This window comes from Cupressus sempervirens, chromosome 8 (genome assembly GCF_028749045.1).
Source record: "Cupressus sempervirens isolate cs-2001-9-10 chromosome 8, ASM2874904v1, whole genome shotgun sequence".
Lineage (NCBI taxonomy): Eukaryota > Viridiplantae > Streptophyta > Pinopsida > Cupressales > Cupressaceae > Cupressus > Cupressus sempervirens.
The window spans coordinates 544,727,514-544,747,019 of NC_143125.1; the positions used below are offsets into that span (position 1 = coordinate 544,727,514).

At 30.5% G+C, this 19,506-nt stretch overlaps 1 protein-coding gene across 1 annotated transcript in view; it reads right to left on the bottom strand.

Moving 5' to 3' along the window:
- LOC149543602 (uncharacterized) overlaps positions 1-19,066 on the bottom strand; it is a 35,382-nt gene extending 16,316 nt beyond the window's left edge. The window contains exons 1-5 of the mRNA XM_089795819.1: positions 18,884-19,066; positions 18,201-18,271; positions 17,828-17,916; positions 17,369-17,490; positions 12,193-12,267 (exon numbers count right to left, since the gene is read on the bottom strand). Coding sequence (XP_089651945.1) covers positions 12,193-12,267; positions 17,369-17,490; positions 17,828-17,916; positions 18,201-18,271; positions 18,884-19,066 — 540 coding nt within the window. The remainder of the gene's footprint in view (positions 1-12,192; positions 12,268-17,368; positions 17,491-17,827; positions 17,917-18,200; positions 18,272-18,883) is intronic.
- Between the last annotated feature and the right edge of the window lie 440 nt (positions 19,067-19,506).

Genomic DNA, 19,506 nt, shown 5'->3' on the forward strand with positions numbered 1-19,506 from the left:
ATAAGATTCCATCCATCCCCATCTTATCCATTTATACAAAGATGACTCCTAACCCTATACTAGCATGAAGCCATTTATATAATCAAGCAATGTTCTTATACTGGCACCATGGGTTCTTAATTATTTTGTAAGAAATGTGTGTACCAAATAATTAATTAACTTATATTCATAAATAACACTTCTTAAATCAATACCAATACATTAGCACTTTCTTACATTTACTATATACCATTATCTACATAAAAATGAGAATAATAATAATGTAAGAATTATTTATTATCTTAGTCATTAATAACAATAGTATACTTACCTTTGTATGTGCAACCAGATGTCCTGTACTCTTATTGATAACTGTGGCACAATTCTATAACTTATGTATGGGTTAGATTGTTCAAACACTTCTGATATTCATGGCCTTGTTAGACACCTGCTTAATATATTATGTGTTGTATTCTTAACTACTTATCCCACATGTGGTATCTGGTGAAGTTTCGATCCACGTCACCCATTATATTCAATTGAGTTTATGCAGTGACTGACATAGTCTCCTTCCAACATGCCTAATCCCTAAGTAGAATGTAGACTCATGTGGTGCTGTGGACATTTCAAAGGTGATGTGGCCTTCTATGACACTGCTTCCTCCTTTCTTGATGGTAGCTACTTTCACAATTTTCCATGTTGGTAAACTTCCTATCAATGGGTCTACGTGGACTTTACACATGGATTACACAGGATGAAGGTCCCTATTCTTAGTTCATTTCCATCTAATTCATTATCAGGGTCTTTTATTAAGATATAACCATCTTTTTTTTTAAATATCTGCTTTCTTAATTTTTTTGTAGGATATATATCTTCTTTATCCTAATGGCACGACTTATCAATCATATGAGATATAGGGTTATGACCCTTAGATAATGGTTACATCATTAGTTTAGGAGAACTTAGGTTAATATAGTAGATTCTAAAGATAATAATGTATATGATTATTAGTTTAGTATATAGATATATAAATAATTTATATAAGGAAATATTTAATAGTTTATTGTAGATGGATAGCACTACAATTAATCTTTAACTAATATATCTAATAATATTTTTTTTCTTTAACTGGGTAAAAGCACAAGCCCGTGTCACCCTTTTGTAAAGGAAAAGGCTAACCAAAGTACAACTGTTCATGTTCAATGACATAAAATTGATATTATTATTTTGAATTTAAAAATAAAGTAAACTAATGAAATGTGTAGAAATGGATGAAGTTTAGGATTGTAAATTTTAATATTTATTTGGAATAAGAATTCATATATTTTCTTAATTTTTATAGATAAATTTTCACCTGCTGAAAAATATTGAAAATTAGGGGTCTAGTTCCCACCACAAAACTAGATGGAAATAAAGTTATTTCCCTTTGATCTCAAACTATGTTATAGATAACATATATAGCTAAAACAATAAAAAATAATTAAAATATATTTAGACCTATATTTTCTCTTTTATAATGATTCAAATTTCAACTCACCTGAAATCGATAGTTTTCATCTCCCACCACATTTTTTAAAACAAATCTATTCTAACTAGGCAAAAAATTATACATTCTAAAAGAGGACTCTCTCCTCTAGAACATCATATAATTTTAAATTTTTTGATATGATTTAATGTTTTTTTTCTTTCTCAATATTGACATCTTTTCAAATACGAGTGTTAAAATACGTATTTGTCAAATTTTTTAATTACAATATACTATATCTAATTAAAACACTATGAACTCTATATGAGAATATCCTTGACTCAAGCTCTATAAATGGTGTTTATATGTTATTAAAAAATATCATAAAAAATAGTAAGAGATATTGAAATGCCACTTTTATGAAATAATTGTATTTCTTTAGTAATTGAATACAAACTAGTATAAAACATGCATTTAATAGAATTTTCCAATTGGAAAAGTGTGAGACCATAACTTAGTTAGAATGAATTTATCTAGATCATATGTTTGGACCAACATGATTTTTAGGTAGAAATACTCAAATTCAGTCGTTCTGATAAGTCAACCTAAATGGTTACACAACTTTGTACTTTTACCCAAATATGGATGTCAATTGTTTAATATCAAATATCATTACTAGAGGGCATATTACAGTCCTACCCTTCCAAAATTTCTTGTCCTCAAGCAATTACAATTTTCATTTGATATGTTAGATTATTGGCCAATTCTTAAATTTCTTGTTAACTCTCTTTCAATTTCCAAAATTCATTTCAATAATATATATTTGAGTTGAAAGGTAAATTGATTTATATATCAAATGATATAAGTGATAGTGATAGGATCAAGTGATGGATTTCATAATATTTGGGTTTGGTTGATTGCCCAAAGTATAATTTTGATTTATGACATAAGGGTGAATGTGTGATAGATCAAAACATATAGTATAATTGATCTATATAGTTTCAATTATTTTCCTTTGTGATTCATTTAATGAAATAGATTAAATAGGTTAGCATACTGATCTCAAGTCCTTTTGTGTTTCATACACTACCTCCTTAAGAGGATGAAAATCTCAATGTCGCAAGGTGCTAGATACCTATCTATGAGTAGGCTCCTCAAAGTATTGAGACCACATGTCCATACCCATCTTGGATTCTTTCCTCAGGGATTTTGGCATCATATTCTTACCTATCTTGGAATTTTTTCCTCAAGGTATTCCAAACCATATCCTCACCCATCTTGGACTCTTTCCTCAAGGCTTTGGAACCTGTGTCCTTATCTTGGAATCTACCTATCTCAAGCAGATTTACTTTGCTTCTCCTATCTTGATGATGAATCACTTGTATGAACTTAGATTCATCATTTGTTTAAACATATTTTCAAGCTTCTTTAACAATTATATTCAATAGTTTGATCCTTTTTATTGATTGAAATATTTATAATCTTCACCCTATAAGATGGCAAGATCATGCTCTGATACCATTGTAATGTCCCCACTATTAGGGTTAGAGTAGGACACTAATATTTTTAAAGTAAATGTTAGGATTAGATACTAGAAAGTAGAAATATATTATTTATCCCTTATTTCTAACCATTATTTTTTTCTTATCTAGCCATTTATATAGGGTTATTCATCTCTCGCTTTGGTATGATAGCTATTTATATGAGGATCTTACTTCATGCATCAACACTATAAGATTCCATCCATCCCCATCTTAGCCATTTATATAAAGATGAATCTTAACCCTATACGAAGACAAAGCCATTTATATAGGTGAGCAATGCCCTTATACTGGCACCATGGGTTCTTAATTATTTTGTAAGAAATGTGTGTACCAAATAATTAATTAACTTGTATTCATAAATACCACTTCTTAAATCAATACCAATACATTAGCACTTTCTTACATTTACTATATACAATTATCTACATAAAAATGAAAATAATAATGTAAGAATTATATATTACCTTAGTCATTAGTAATGATAGTATACTTATCTTTGTATGTGCAACCTGATGTCCTTTACTCTTATTGATAACTGTAGCACGATTCTATAACTTATGTATGGGTTGGATTATTCAAACACTTCCAATGTTTATGGCCTTGTTAGACTTCTACTTGATATATTGGTGTGTTGTATTCTTAACTACTTATCTCACATGTGGTATCTAGTGATATTTCAATCCATGTCACCCATTATATTCAATTGAGTTTATGAAGTAACTGACATATTCTTCTTCCAATGTGGCTAATCCCTGAGCATAATACATACTCAAGTAGTGGTGCGGACATTCTAGAGGTGATGTGGCCTTCTGTGATGATGCTTCCTCCTTTCTTGATGGTAGTTACTTTCACTATTTTCCATGCCAGTAAACTTCTTATCAACAAGTCTATGTGGACTTTATTATGTAGATTACACAAGATGAAGGTCCATATTCCTAGTTCATTTCCATATGATTCGTTATTGAGGTATCCTATTAAGATATAATCATCTCTTGTTTTTTTTTTTATCCACTTTCTTATATTTTTTGTAGGATATATATCTTCTTTTTCCTAAGGGCACGACTTCTCAATCATATGCAATAAAGGTTTATGACCCTTAGATAATGGTTAAGTCATTAGTTTAGGAAAACTTAGGTTAATATATTAGATTTTAAAGATAATAATGTATATGATTATTAGTTTAGTATATATGATTATTAGTTTAGTATAGAGATTTATAAATAAGTTATATTGGGAAGTATTTAATAATTTATTCTAGATGAATATCATTACGATTAATCTTTAATCAATATATCTAATAATTATTTTTTCTTTAAAATATGGATGCCAATTATTTAACATCAAATATAATTACTAGAGGGGATATTATAGTCCTACCCTCTCAAAATTTATTGTCCTTAAACAATTAGAATTTTCATTTGATATGTTAGATTATTGACCAATCCTTAAATTTCTTGTTAACTTTCTTTCAATTTCCAAATTTCATTTCAATAATATATATTTGAGTTGAAAGGTAAATTGATTTATATATCAAATGATATGAATGATAGGATTAAGTGATGGATTTCATAATATTTGGGTTTGGTTTATTTCTCAAAGCATAATTTTGATTTATGACTTAAGGGTGAATGTGTGATAGATCGAAACATATAGTATGATCGATCTATATAGTTTCGATATATTTTCATTTGTGATTCATTTAATGAAATAGGTTAGCATATTTATCTCAAGTTCTTTTGTGTTTTATACATTACCTCCTTAAGAGGACCAAAATCTCAATGTCACAAGGCATTAGATACCTATCTACTAGTAGGCTCCCTCAAAGTATTGAGACTACATGTCTATACCCATCTTGGATTCTTTCCTCAAGGATTTTGGCATCATGTTCTTACCTATCTTGGACTTTTTCCCTCAAGGTATTCGAAACCATGTCCTCACCAATCTTGGAATCTTTCCTTAAGGCATTGGAACTTATGTCCTTATCTTGGAATCTACCTATATCGAGCAAATTTACTCTGCTTCTCCTGTCTTGATGATAAATCACTTGTATGAACTTAGATTCATCATTTGTTTAAACATATTTTCAAGCCTCTTTAATAATTATATTCAATAGTTTGATCCTTTTTATTGATTGAAATATTTATAATCTTCACCCTACAAGATGTCAAGCTCATGCTCTGATACCACTATAATGTCTCCACTATTAGGGTTAGATTAGGATGCTAATACTTGCAAAATAAATATTAGGATAAAATACTAAAAAGTAGAAATATATTATTTATCCCTTATTTCCAACCATTATCTTGTTCTTATCTAGGCATTTATATAGGGTTACTAATCTCTCACATTGGCACGATAGCCATTTATATGAGGATCTCACTTCTTTTACTGACACTATAAGATTTTATCCATCCCCATCTTAGCCATTTATATAAAGATGACTCCTAACCTATACCAGCATGAAGCTATTTATATAGGTGAGCAATGTCTTTATACTAACACCATGGATTCTTAATTATTTTGTAAGAAATGTGTGTACCAAATAATTAATTAACTTATATTCATAAATATCACTTCTTAAATCAATACCAATACATTAGCACTTTCTTACATTTACTATATACCATTATCTACATGAAAATGAGAATAATAATAATGTAAGAATTATATATTATCTTAGTCATCAATAATGATAGTATACATACCTTTGTATGTGCAACATGATTTCCTTTACTCTTATTGATAATTGTGGCACAATTCTATAACTTATGTATGGGTCGGATTGTTCAAACACTTTCAATGTTCATGGCCTTGTTAGACATTTGCTTAATATATTGGTGCATTGTATTCTTAACTACTTATCCAACATGTGGTATTCAATGATGTTTCAATCCATGTCACCCATTATATTCAATTGAGTTTATGAAGTGATTGACCTATTCTCCTTCCAATGTGGCTGATACCTAAGTAGAATGCAGATTCGCATGGTGGTGTGGACATTCTGGAGGTGATGTGGCCTTCTGTGATGATGCTTCCTCCTTTCCCGATGGTAGCTACTTTCACTATTTTCCATGTTGGTAAACCTCCTATCAATGGGTCTATGTAGATTTTATTGTGTGGATTACGTAGGATGAAGGTCCATATTCTTAGTTCATTTCCATCGAATTCATTATTGAGGTCTCCTATTAAGATATAACTATCCCCTTTTTTTTAATATCCACTTTCTTATGTTTTTCATAGGATATATATCTTCTTTATCCTAAGGGCATGACTTATCAATCATATGAGATAAAGGATTATGACCCTTAGATAATGGTTAAGTCATTAGTTTAGGAAAACTTAGGTTAATATAGTAGATTCTAAAGAGAATAACGTATATGATTATTAGTTTAGTATATAGATTTATAAATAAGTTATATTGGGAAATATTTAATAACTTATTCTAGATGGATAACATTAAAATTAATCTATAATCAATATATCTAATAATTGTTTTTTTCTTTAATGTATGGATGTCAATTGTTTAATATCAAATATCATTACTAGAGGGGATATTACATATTTCCAGGTTTTCACCACTTGGTAGGATTGACTAGCTCTTAAGCAAGATCACATCGTTTTGTTCTAGTGTCAAGTAAGGTATAGGACATGATGGAGTAATAAGCTAATAAATAAGAAGAGATGGGTAGGTAAGGAGTATGAATCAAGTGAAAGTGATCCTCAAGAGTTCCCAATCTAGGAAAAGATAGCCATATGAAGCAATTTGTGGATAAGAAAAGAAAGCCAAGAAAGGTGATAACATGTAGGATAATAAGTTAAAGCCAATAAGTGGGATAGCATATGGGATAAGATGGAGAAGCCAATAAGTGAGATATCATATAGGATCAACAATTGAAGCTAATAAGAAAAATGGAATATAGGATAAGCAATGAAAACCAATAAGAAAGATAACATATAGGATAAGTAGTGGAAGCCAATAAGTGAGATAGCATGAAAGTGTGTAGTATAAAAGATTAGGCATGTAAAGAGGCTTTTGAGAACCAACTTTTCATCTTTATTGTGATCAAGACCAAGAGATCAACTAGATAGGATAGTGATAGGAAGAGAAATGAGAATGAAGCTATATATGAAGGATATGAGTGAATGATCAAGATCATGATAGGGAAGTGATAGATAAGATAACTAGTGCTGAAGGATATCTCAACATTGTCAAGACCAAAGAGGAAATATGGAATAGATGGATGATGGAAGAATTACACTTGATACCTATATGCTAGATTTTCATCATGGTACTTACCCAAGGCACCACAAGAAGTAGTTTTCATCATAGGATGAAATAATTTATCTTTACATTTGCTACCAAGGCGCATGTTTACTAGGTTTTCACCAAGGCACTTTTTTTTTTCATTTTTAGAAATAGGTCAAGCTTTTTCAATATGGATAGGGCTCCTATTGGAGGGATAATTCATGGGTGATCCCACTATAATGGGTTCCACTTTTTGACCAATTTTGACATTGAAATCAATATTTTTGCAACAAATGTCACGTTCAACTGACTATATCTCAAAAACTATAAATAATTTCAAGATGACATAAACTAATGATTTTGAGTACTCTGTTCCTACTTTTTAACCATATTTTTTAATTTGAAAAAAATAAAATTATTTAGGTCAATTTTTTCATCTCTTTCTAAAAGTGGTACATAATAAAATTCAATATTTTTAAAGAGTGATAGTCCATTTGACACACAACTTTTTTTTCTAGAAATGATAATGACGTAATTCTTTCAGTGTTAGATTCATAACATCAATATCCAGAGGATGCATTTGGTTTGATTCATTTTGGTTGAATATTATATAGTTTATGAAGTTTTGAAGTGACACGAATCGTAATTCAGACATACATTCCATTTGACACAGATAATTTGAAGTCAATTTATCAAAAACTTTTTTTTTTTTTGAATAGAAAGGTATCTCAATAAGTCAGTTCCTAAATATTTTTCAAAATTTTTTTGACCTAATTTATTAATTTTCCCAAGGTGTCGAAGTTGGTTGATGCTCAATCGATAATGAACCTATAATGAGTTAAACTCATATTTGAAAGTCTTAATGACTAAAATATGTATTATAATTATAGTCGTTGGAAAGCTTTCTCCAAGCAGAATTTTTTAATATTATTTATTTTACAATAGGAGATCATTCTCCTGCAATTAAGGGTGTGAAAAAAGAAAAAAATAAATAAAATATGAAAAAAGGGTTGCAAAATTATTGTTTTTATGCATTCGCGTGAACACAATGTTCGCACGAACATTTAATGTATGTTCGCGCGAACACATGTTCACACGAACATATGCGCATAACTTTATCGAAAGTTGGAAAACTAGTGTTGCATGTTCGTGCGAACATTAAAATGGATTATGTTCGAGTGAACATATGAAAAAGACAAAAATTCTGGCATGCTCTTTGAAAATTGTGATAGCGACAGACTTGAATCCGTACAATGATTTTTTAATCTGATTATTGCTCAAAATTTATCTTGAAGCAAGGGATAAATTTTTTTATTTTTTATTATTTTATAATGAGAAACAAAAAGGGAAGGTAAAACAAATATGTACGGAAGAGATCTGATGAAGTAGAACAAAGAAATATTTAGAAGATTACAACACATTATCATCGAATCAAACAAGGTGAAGGAAATGTTGAAGAAGACTCAACAGAAGTAGAAGCAATGCATATGGGAGAGAGGTTAGGAACACTCCCTACAGAATCTCAAACAATGAATGTTGAAGAAGGTTCAAGATCACTCCCTACAGAGGTTCAAATAACATAAGTCAGAGAAGGGTTAGAATCTCTCCCTACTGAATCTCAAACAATGCATGTTGGAGAAGGCTCAAGATCGGTCCCTGTAGAAATTCTAGTAATAAAAGTCAAAGAAGGGTCGGGATCAGGTGCAAAAACTGGTATGAATGAACTTTTAAATATTGCCCATTTTGTAAAGAATGGTATTTCTGATAAGAATTCAGATCATTTACTTAAAATTGATGTGGGTAAATTGAGAAAACTTGCAACTAGTGTTCAACCATTAAGTTTGTCTAAGAAAAGGGAAATGAATAAGAAGATAAGAGAAATTATGACTCTATTTGATAACATTGAAACACTTGAACAAGCTCAGTTGCTTTCACTTTTGCTTATACAAAAAAAGTTGCAAGAGGCATTGAAATTGTTAGGTGTAGACACAACATCAAAGAAGAGAATATTTTCTAGCATGCAAACTGATTTGATTGAAAATGTTAAACAAGGTTTAAGAAACATAGGAAAACACTCTCGAACTAAAAATAAGTCTGTGGCAAGAAAAGTGATGTTGATGTCTTTTGTAAGTAAGAATATGACTCAAAATAGACAAATATCTTCAATTTCATCTGAAATGGATTTTAGTAGGAAAAAAATGAGACAATATGTTAAGAGAAGATTAATTGTGGATGATAGTAGTATGGAGGGCAACTAGGCAATCATGTGTAGAGAACCTTGTTCTGATAGGATTGAAGAGTTCTTAAAAGATTTAGTCATATCATTTTGTCTTGATAACACTCGTCCTTCATCAAATAGTAGAGATGTTATCAGGCATAGGATAATAGTTTTAAACTATTCATTTGTTCATCATAAAGCAATTCAATCAGATTATTACTTTAATAAGCATGTTACTATTATGGTACATGTTTTTTATAGACATGCACAGTTAGATTTAGATGGTGTTTAGAGTACAGTTCAAGCATGAGTAATTATAAAGGAATATCATTTTTATATAAGTGATGATAAAGAACATGACATTCACTATGTAGAACATTTCTTCAATATGTTCTTTTCTTATTTGAAAAAAAGAAACATAAATGTTGATAAACATTATGTTTGGTCTGATGGATGTGCCACACAATTTAAATCATCTAGACCATTTTATGCATTGTGTAGATATCATCGCAATGAGAATATAAAACACATATGGAATTTTTTTGAGAGTGACCATAGAAAAGGTGAACATGATGGTGCTGGAGCTTGCATCAAACATGCTTTGTGAGAGTATCAAATGAATTATCAAGGAGTTCATATAAATGATGCACATGATGTTGTTGAATGGTGTAAGACTCATTTTACATTAGATGAGGTCGGGACATCATCAACAACGAGTTGATAGGTACCATATAGAGTCTTCTGGTGTAGTGCCTGCCCCTAAGTCGCATTTCAATCATCCTTGCCAAACTCTTTTAGGCCAATTTTATGTTTGATGATTAGTATTATTATTTTAGAGATTATTAGATGTTGTTTTACACTCAGTTTATTGAGATTACTTGGTACTCTATATTTCATGCATGTATGATGATTATTCAATGTTTTTAGTCATTGATGATGATTAGTTAGATGGTTTATTATCACATGTGCTTTCTTATGGATACTTACCCCATACTGCATGTGTATGGTGTGTGTGTTTTTTTTCTTTATGTATGGTGTTTTTGATGTGGTTAAGGAAGGGAGTCGTAGTCACCTGCTAGTCTGGATCTACACGATGCACCACTTCCTGCCATTATCTATTTAGCTTAGAATATTGTGTTTGTACATGCATGGATTTTATGCAGGTTGCAGGTACCGGGTATCAAATTCCCTGAATTGCCAGGATGAGCGTACCCTATCACATTATCTCAATGGTAAGAGAGGGGAGATAAACTCTTAAGTCCAAATCCTAAACCCTTTAGCCAATTGTCCTAATTGATAATTAGGACAAGTATATGAGTTAAGTACCCTCCAATTGCATCAAATGATGTAATTTCGTGATTATAACCCTTTTGTTTGATTTAGTATGTGTTTTTCTATGATGGGTTTTCGTATGTTGCTTTATGAGTCCTTGATGTATTTTCTATTAATTAAGTTTAATTAAAAGATTAATTAATGATTTAATTTAATGGAAAATTAATATGATATTTTTTTAATTTTTAATTAATTGAAAAATTAATTAAATAAAAAGAATTAAAATTTGGAGATAAAAGTTTAAGGATAAATTTAGAACGTGATAATATTTATTTACTTTAATAATAATATATTTAGAGTTCATTTTTAAATAAATGCTAAATAGTATTGTTATTTAAGTTAATTAAATATTTATCAATTAAGTTTCTAAAATAAATTAAAAGTTGAAAGATATTAAATTATTAAAGTTTCTAGATCGCATGATGCAAGCATGAGTTGAAAATAAAAGAAATTATTTAAAAGAAAAATAATAATAATGTTATTTTAATTTCATAAAGTGCGCATGGGATTAAAAGTAATAAAGATTAAAATAGAAGTCAAGTGGAATATTAAATAAAGTTATTTAATAATTCATTGAAGGTGCATTAAAAGATAAAGTAAAGAATTAATACAAGTTAATTTTAGAGTTAACTCAGTTGAGCAAAGAGTCCTCTCGGGTGAACACACAATTAGTGCCCCGATTTGAGGAGAAAACTCCTTATCACAACTTTGGGGTTCATTTTTGGGGGACATGAATTTGGACAGGAATTTTGGAGACAAAAATTTTGGGAGACAACTTTTGGAAGCGAATTTTAGAAGGCGAATTCTAAGAAAGATTTTTAGAAGAAGGTTATTGAAGAGGAGTGAATTTTCTTACAGTTTTTGGGGATTGCATAATAGCATCAGGCTCAGGCAGGGTCTTGTGTTTTGATCATCGATTAATTATGCAATTATCCTTTCCTGTCTTCTTCGTGCCTATGGATTGTATATCTAAATTCTCTGTGATGAAAGCTTAAATATTTCAATATTGTAAATTATTAAATGCTTGTCAATATATTCGGCATACGTAAAAATTAGAATAGTGATCAGGAATTCTTATTTGATAGAATAAAGAAATCTGAATTTAATCGAGAAAGGGTTAAATTTTAAACTTATAAATGAAATTGTAGATTGAAATTCGAATGGTTAATATTATTTTCTCTATCAGATTATATTTGTGAATGTTTTAAAAAAAATATTTAAAAAAAAATAAAAAAAAATAATGATAATAATTATAAATAATTATTTATAAAAAATATATATAATAATATTAATCATATATTATTAAATTTTTAATAAAATATTAATTGAGGAGGCGATTTTAATTAAATTTAAAAGTTTGCATAAAAACAAAAATATATTCAATATAATGTATGGGGAGGGGTCTTACCTTTTTGCCCCCTCGAGCGATTTGAAATCGTCGGCAGCGACTTGCGTCACCAGGGGACTGCACGACCTTTAAAGCCTGCAATACCCTATGACAAGGGCCACACAGCTCTTTATAAAAGAAGCGTCAGACATGACTTTTTTAAAATTTTATTTTATCAATGTGTAAAAATTATAAATTTGTTAATAGATTTCCACAATGTTAAAGTTTGCTTCAATAATTTTTTAAATTATTAAAAATTGTTAATAATTTTATTATAATAAATGTTTTATATTTAAAATATTAATTTATTTAATTAAATATGGTTAGAGTAATATCTGTTAATAGTAAAGGAGTTATTATTAAATGAAGATTAAATAATTGATTTTAATAAAATCATAGTAATTTTATTTAAAATCATTATTGATTATTTTTATAACTTAATAAAATAAAGATTATTCCAGATTGAATTATTTTAGGGAATCTGACTTTAAATTTGAGAATACTTGTATATTCATGAATAAATAATTGGGTTAAATTATAAGGGTAATAGTGAGAAACCTTTACATTAAAAACGTTCATTGAAACTCAAACTGAAAATTTCAACTTAAACCTTAGTGTGTATTATGGAAACAAACCCAAACTATGAACTGTACTGTACTGTTCTATTTTCTTTATGCTATTATGGTTGGGGTTTTGGGGTTGATTAGGTTGACCAGTTTAGGTTGTTACCAGAGGCTCAAGGATTATGCGATTGTGGTATTATGATGATTTGTTCTTGATCTTTTAAACCCAACCATGATGATGTGATTAGAGTGCTCTATGATGGATGTTTTTACTGTTTGTTATTGCTTTCCAGTTTCCTTGTGTGAAGCTAAGGTATTTTAAAGTGATTTGTTCTTGATGATGTTATGTTGTGACATGTTTTGACTTGACCATTTTGGAGTCTTCGATCAGTATTGTGATCTATTATTGGGATACTTGTTGGTTGCTCGTTGGAGAACCATTGGATATTGTGACTTATCATTGATGCCTTCAGTTGCTGATAGAGAACTGTTGTGATCATTAAGATTATTATTTGATGCTTTCCAGTTTCTCGTGGAGAATTGATGTGACTATTGTGGTTTATCTTTTGATGCTTTCCAGTTGCTTGTATAGGACTGAGGTGATTTTGTGTTTTGTGATTTCATGAGCCTAGGGTAGGTTATCTATGTGTAGTGTCAGGAAGTGGCTTGCAATGAGGGACGAGAGACTCGAAGTGGCTCTGGGGACGACTCATTGTAAGTTGTTTGTTTTAATAAGTGAAAACATCTCACCTAAATACTAACTTAAATGAACCTAATAAGATAACTGTATATTCTCTCCCATGCCTTGAGTGCTAGTACAAACTAGGATGGGGTAGAGAGAATGCTTTGTTACGACCTTGCATTTCATAGTATGCCTCGTCAGTACGAGAGGATACTAATGGCCACAGGATTATTGGAGACCCGAGATTCCTGAGGGATTGCTTGGGTAACTTCCAATGTGATTCATGTGATGACACTTTCCCGCTTACATAGTAGGTTTCCTATGGGTCTTTGTGTGCCTCTGGATCTAGATGTCTATCTATGTTGGAACCTTTGAGTTAGTATACTTTTAGGATTTCCCAGACTTAGAGAGTACTTGTGTTTTGTGTTTTGATACCTTGTTTGGGACTTGAGACTATCTCCTCAGCGCGGTGGGAGTGGACCATTTAGGTTCCATGCGGTTGGGTGGTAGTGCTTTTACTCTTACCATTGAGATCCATCCGTAGTCGCCATGCCTGGAGCTTTCTTGGTTGGCATTTACCTTCACTATGTTCTTGGATTATTATGATGGATGGTTAGATTTTATGATAGTTTTTTTTATCATTATGGATGTATGGATGTATCATGTATGGTGAATGGTTTCATTTATTTCTACTGTACTTTGTATCATGGATTTGTGGAGGTTGATGCATTTCCATTTTTACATATGTATATTCTTTTGAGCCTTTCATACCCTGTGACATGTACAGTGGATGATTGAGCATTCCGAATTAATTTTCCAAGAGGCATTCAGAGAAAATGTATATTATGGACATTGGGCTTTATTATTATTCTTTCATGTGGATGTGGTAGTTGTTAGACTTAGAATTAATTAAATTTAAATGTGACTCAACGTCTTGGGATCCTTAAGGAATGTAACCTGTTATGTATGTTGTTGATGATTACATGTTATTGCTTCCACTACTATGTGTTAATGTGTATGCTATACTTTCTTACTTAAAAAAAAAAATGTTTAGCAAACTTAGTAACTATAGGTTAATTCTTTTGGACCCCTTGGTTGGGCGTTACATCTGGGAGATAACAGGTATGGACATGTGTACGTCTATTTAAATTTTATACAATTAATTTATAAAATTTTATTGTTAAGTTTTATTTTTGAATTCATTGAAGTTTAAATTTAATTTTTCTATTTTTTCAATTTAACGAACTTTTAGGTGTTAATAGAAAAAAAATGCATGGTTGCAAGAGGATAGAAATGACACATTCCTTACATTCAGTCATGAGTACAGATAATTGCAATTGGACATTGAAGACAAGAGAATACTCATGTATTTGTGATAGCTACATTGATGAAGACAATGAAGAATGCATCAATCAGACATGTGGATATACAGGTGCATGGATTTTGGTACCACTTGATGTTACTGATACATTTGATAAAGATGATGAAAATTTTGATGATATTCCATTGATTTCTGATGATTATAATCATATCTCTGGATTGGTAAAAGTGGGTGAGTATCATACCAATTAATCTAAACTTGTTATTTAATTATCAATTTCAACTGTCTTATATATATTGTACACATACATTCATGTATGTACTTGTTATGTAGGAGATGTCTTTGCAGTGATTGATGAGCCTGGAAATCATGAAGGTGTCAGTTATTATTTATTGCGATGTACTGCAGAGAGGAAAAAGTTATATGACCCTGAAGAAAGTGATTGAATGTTGTTCCCCATAGGTAAATTATACATATACATGTACATGCACATACATATTTAAATAAATAAATAAATATCTAGATAACTTCATATCTATCAAATTTTAAAATACTTAAATTTGTGGTATAGGTTTTGTTGTGATAGAGGGAACATATTTGAAGCAAGACAAAATAGTCCAACATGGAATACACTTTGTTGATTATCAGCCTGACAACAAAGTTTTACAATATGGCCACCTGGTTGTTGCTATCGGGCTTTGTCTGCATCTAGTCAAACATAAGCGTGTACGTCACAAGTGGAGACTAGACAATGAAGATCATTGAAAAATATTGCATGTTATAAGTGTACATCATGGTTGATTAGACCTTTTAGATTTATTTTATAATAATTTGAATATCAACTTTGATGAAATGTGTTTTTAATTGTACGATCATAGTCTTGGTTAGCATTAGTTTATTTAAAAACTATAATATTAATTGTACTATGGATGAATTTAATGATTTAACAACTTGATATAAATAGGCTAGAAGTTAGTTCGAACTTACACAATTTCATTATCTATACATATACATATAAAAATAATTTAATATGTTACAATTCTTAAATATCAACTTCTTTTCAAACTATTGAATTTCATCTTGAATTAAATGTGTTTAAATTAATTGTATGATCATTAGTTCTTAATTTTCATTAATTTATTAAAAAACTATATAATTTAATAATCTAAATTAATTGTACCACATGGATGAATTTAATAATTTAACAACTTGATATAAATAGGCTTTAAGTTAGTTCAAACTTACGCAATCATTAGATCTATAGATATATGTCAAAAATAATTTAATATCTTACAATTTTTAAATATCAACTTCTTTTCAAATTATTGAATTTCATCTTAAATTAAATGTGTTTTTAATCAAGTACGATTATGTAAGTTCTTAATTATAATTGGTTTATTAAAAAACTATATAATTTAATAATTTAAATTAATTGTACCATGAATGAATTTAATAATTTAAATTCATTTAGATCAACTTTTTTTCAAAATAGATTGAATTTTATAAGTGAAAATTAAATGTGTTTTTAAAATTGTAAGATTATAAGTTCATAGTTATCATTTAGGTTAGTTTATTAAAAAACTATATATTTTAATGTTACTTTATTACATCTACGATCATGTACTCTTAAAGTTTAAATTAGTTTAAATTAATATGCACTTTTTTAATATTATATTCTGTAAAAATATTATAAAATAATGTATTGGCTTACCTAATTAACATATTTTTTATCTACATAAAACTAATATTTATCTTTTGTGGGTTAGTAATTGATAATTTAAGAATTATATATCTTTCTAACTTCCCACTAATTGATAATTGATATACATGTACACACATCTCAAGATCATGTTCTATAACTTTAACACAAAAAAAATACACATGTACACATATACACATCTCAAGAATAAACATCTACAGATCTAATATATCTCTATGTAATTGAAATGCAAACTATAAATCTCGAATAAATACATGTATGTAGCAAAATATAAAAAGTCATATATACGTACATGTGATGGTATCTAACTACTAAAGTACTCAATAATCAAATAAATAGTGAAAGTACATGTATGTCATCAAGGTATTGAAATACACGTGTACATGTAAACTGTCTCCAATATATAAATGCATCAAAAATAACAATAATCTAATCTACTACTGGAGGGATCCCTCAAGATGCATACAAACAAAATGACCCTCTGATCGAATCTCTTGTACATCCTCTCGCTAAGGTGCATCAACTGAGCCCTGCAAATATATATATATATATATACATACATGTTAGAGTTCTATCTTTAAAGCATGTATATACATACACACGTACATGTACATTCAAATTAAATTCAAATTTGCATATATATATATATATATATCTAGTTTTCAAAACATTTAAATAACTTTAAACAAACTATTTAAAACTTAAGTACCTAAGCACTATTAGGTGCCTCAATAGAATCATCTCTGTTGCGTATATGATGTCCTGAACCAACAATATGTGTAACCATGTGCTCAGCGACCTGTGCCTGCATGATTTATTATGAGTTAAATATCAAATTAAATATTCTAGATATATATTTGAACTAAATTTTTTAATAAATGAACACATTTTTTAATTTTATATATGTATACCTGGGTCTCCGGAGGTGGAGAATGATTAACAGACTCCATCAGATCATCTACCGATGCACCTGAGCCTAAAACACTGACACCTATTGAACCTCCCTCAACACCATGTCCAACTGCTAGTAAATCTGAGTGAAGTGGACTATGTAACTGGCTGGGTAATGGTGTAGAATCAGTGCTTCCAGGTTAGAACAACAGGTCCATGTAGGATGAAATACCTAGGCTCGAACTAGCATCAATCTCAGAAAGGCCTTACAAGTGCTCACCAAACTCATCAAGACCCTCAGCTGTGATCTGGACATCTCCAAATCATATGGCTGAGTCATCTATAGAGTGTCGTGAGCCTGGTGCCGAATGCTGTGAGCTACACACAGGTGTATCATCTGTCATTACCATGGTGGCCTATGTTTGTGGAACTATGCCAGGGCTCTGATGCTGTCTAACAACATCCATCACCGAGTGTACCAGAATCCCCTATGTATAAAAAATATAGCTGATAATATGCAACATATCCTCCAAAAAATACAGTTCCATATCCATATGTATTTGCTGTCCTGAAAGAAAATGAATATCGCCTGGCAGTGGTAGTCCAACAACTCTATATGCATCATCAGAGTAGGTGCTTGAATTGCTACTAGATACCTATGAAGATGGTTGACCAAGTGGACAAGGACGTCGACTATGAAGATAATGACCAATAGAATCTAATGTGATACTAGACATCGTAGATGCAATGTGCCCAATAGTGTCAATTGCTCCCCTCTAGGAAGTAATGATGACTCTATCTACAATAGGCGCATGTGTAGGAGTCACAAGAGGCATCCTTTATCCAACAAACTGTCTAACATCTGCAGGTGGTAGACGATGTGCACTGCGGTACTGGTCATAATTTGCGATCTGACCACGCCCCTATCTGTAATAATCAAGAATATCCAAGTAGTTGACGGTTAGCCCTATATGAAACTCAAGGTACAACTACTGTGCAAAGTAAAGGGGTATCTGATCATTATTAGGATGACGACCATGTTCTACTAAAAATCATGGATAGATCATGCTAGCAATAATAGGGTCTTTGCATCGTGTGACTCTACAACCTTTCACCCTACCTTGTGTACCCTCATACGCTGGAAAGAGCTCTCTCTTGATGACATCTTTGGGGGCTACCCTCTTGACGTCATCGAAAGATGCATCTCCTGAGACCTCAACCCTAAGCTCCCTAGATATGCAAGCTAATATGACAGGAGTAAATGAATGGTGAGCTCTAAACCTAGCTGTCAAATCCTGTAAACTCCTACATATCATAGTACATATGTCTCTATAAAGACCATCATTAGAGGTTGATATAGAGTGTTGTAATCTAGCAATCTCTTGCTCTGAAAATGCAAATAGAGCATCAATATTGATGCATGGAGGTGGTGCAGTAGGACCTCCAGCAGGAGTTGTAGGTGCAACTTGAGCTAGAATAGGAGCCGCACCAGGAGCTGGAACATGAGTTGTACGACGAGCCCTATGTCAATGTACACCACGAGCTATAACACAAGCTCCACCACAAGCAACACAATGAGCTGCATGAGGAGCCAGATCAAAAACTGCATTAGGTGCTGCAATAGGAACCACATCAACTTGTGCCACAACAAGAGCCATAGCAAGAACTACATCGAGTGCCACACTAGGAGCCGCATCAAATTGATCGTGTGAAGCCATATCTACAGAAATGTATGAAGCTCACTAAACTACCTCCTGTACACACAATTTTTTATTTTTAAAATTAAAAATTATACACATGTATGTAATTGAACATACATCACACATCATGGACCTAGATAATCTCTAACTCATGGACTTAGATTAATTTGCATATAGGTAAGAATATAACATAAACATGTACATATATAAGAACATATAACTTAGAACACATGTATGACCTAACTTAGAATACATCTTACAAGGTTTAATTAATAAAAGTTAATTATAATTTTTTACATAACTTGATTATAATTTATACAAACTTAAAGAATGTACATCATATATTTGAACATGTAAAGATCTTATATATATATATATATAAAATTTAAATTTTAACTCTTAAACCTTAATGCTAAACAATAGTCCTAAATACTAAACCTGGTCATATTATCCTAACT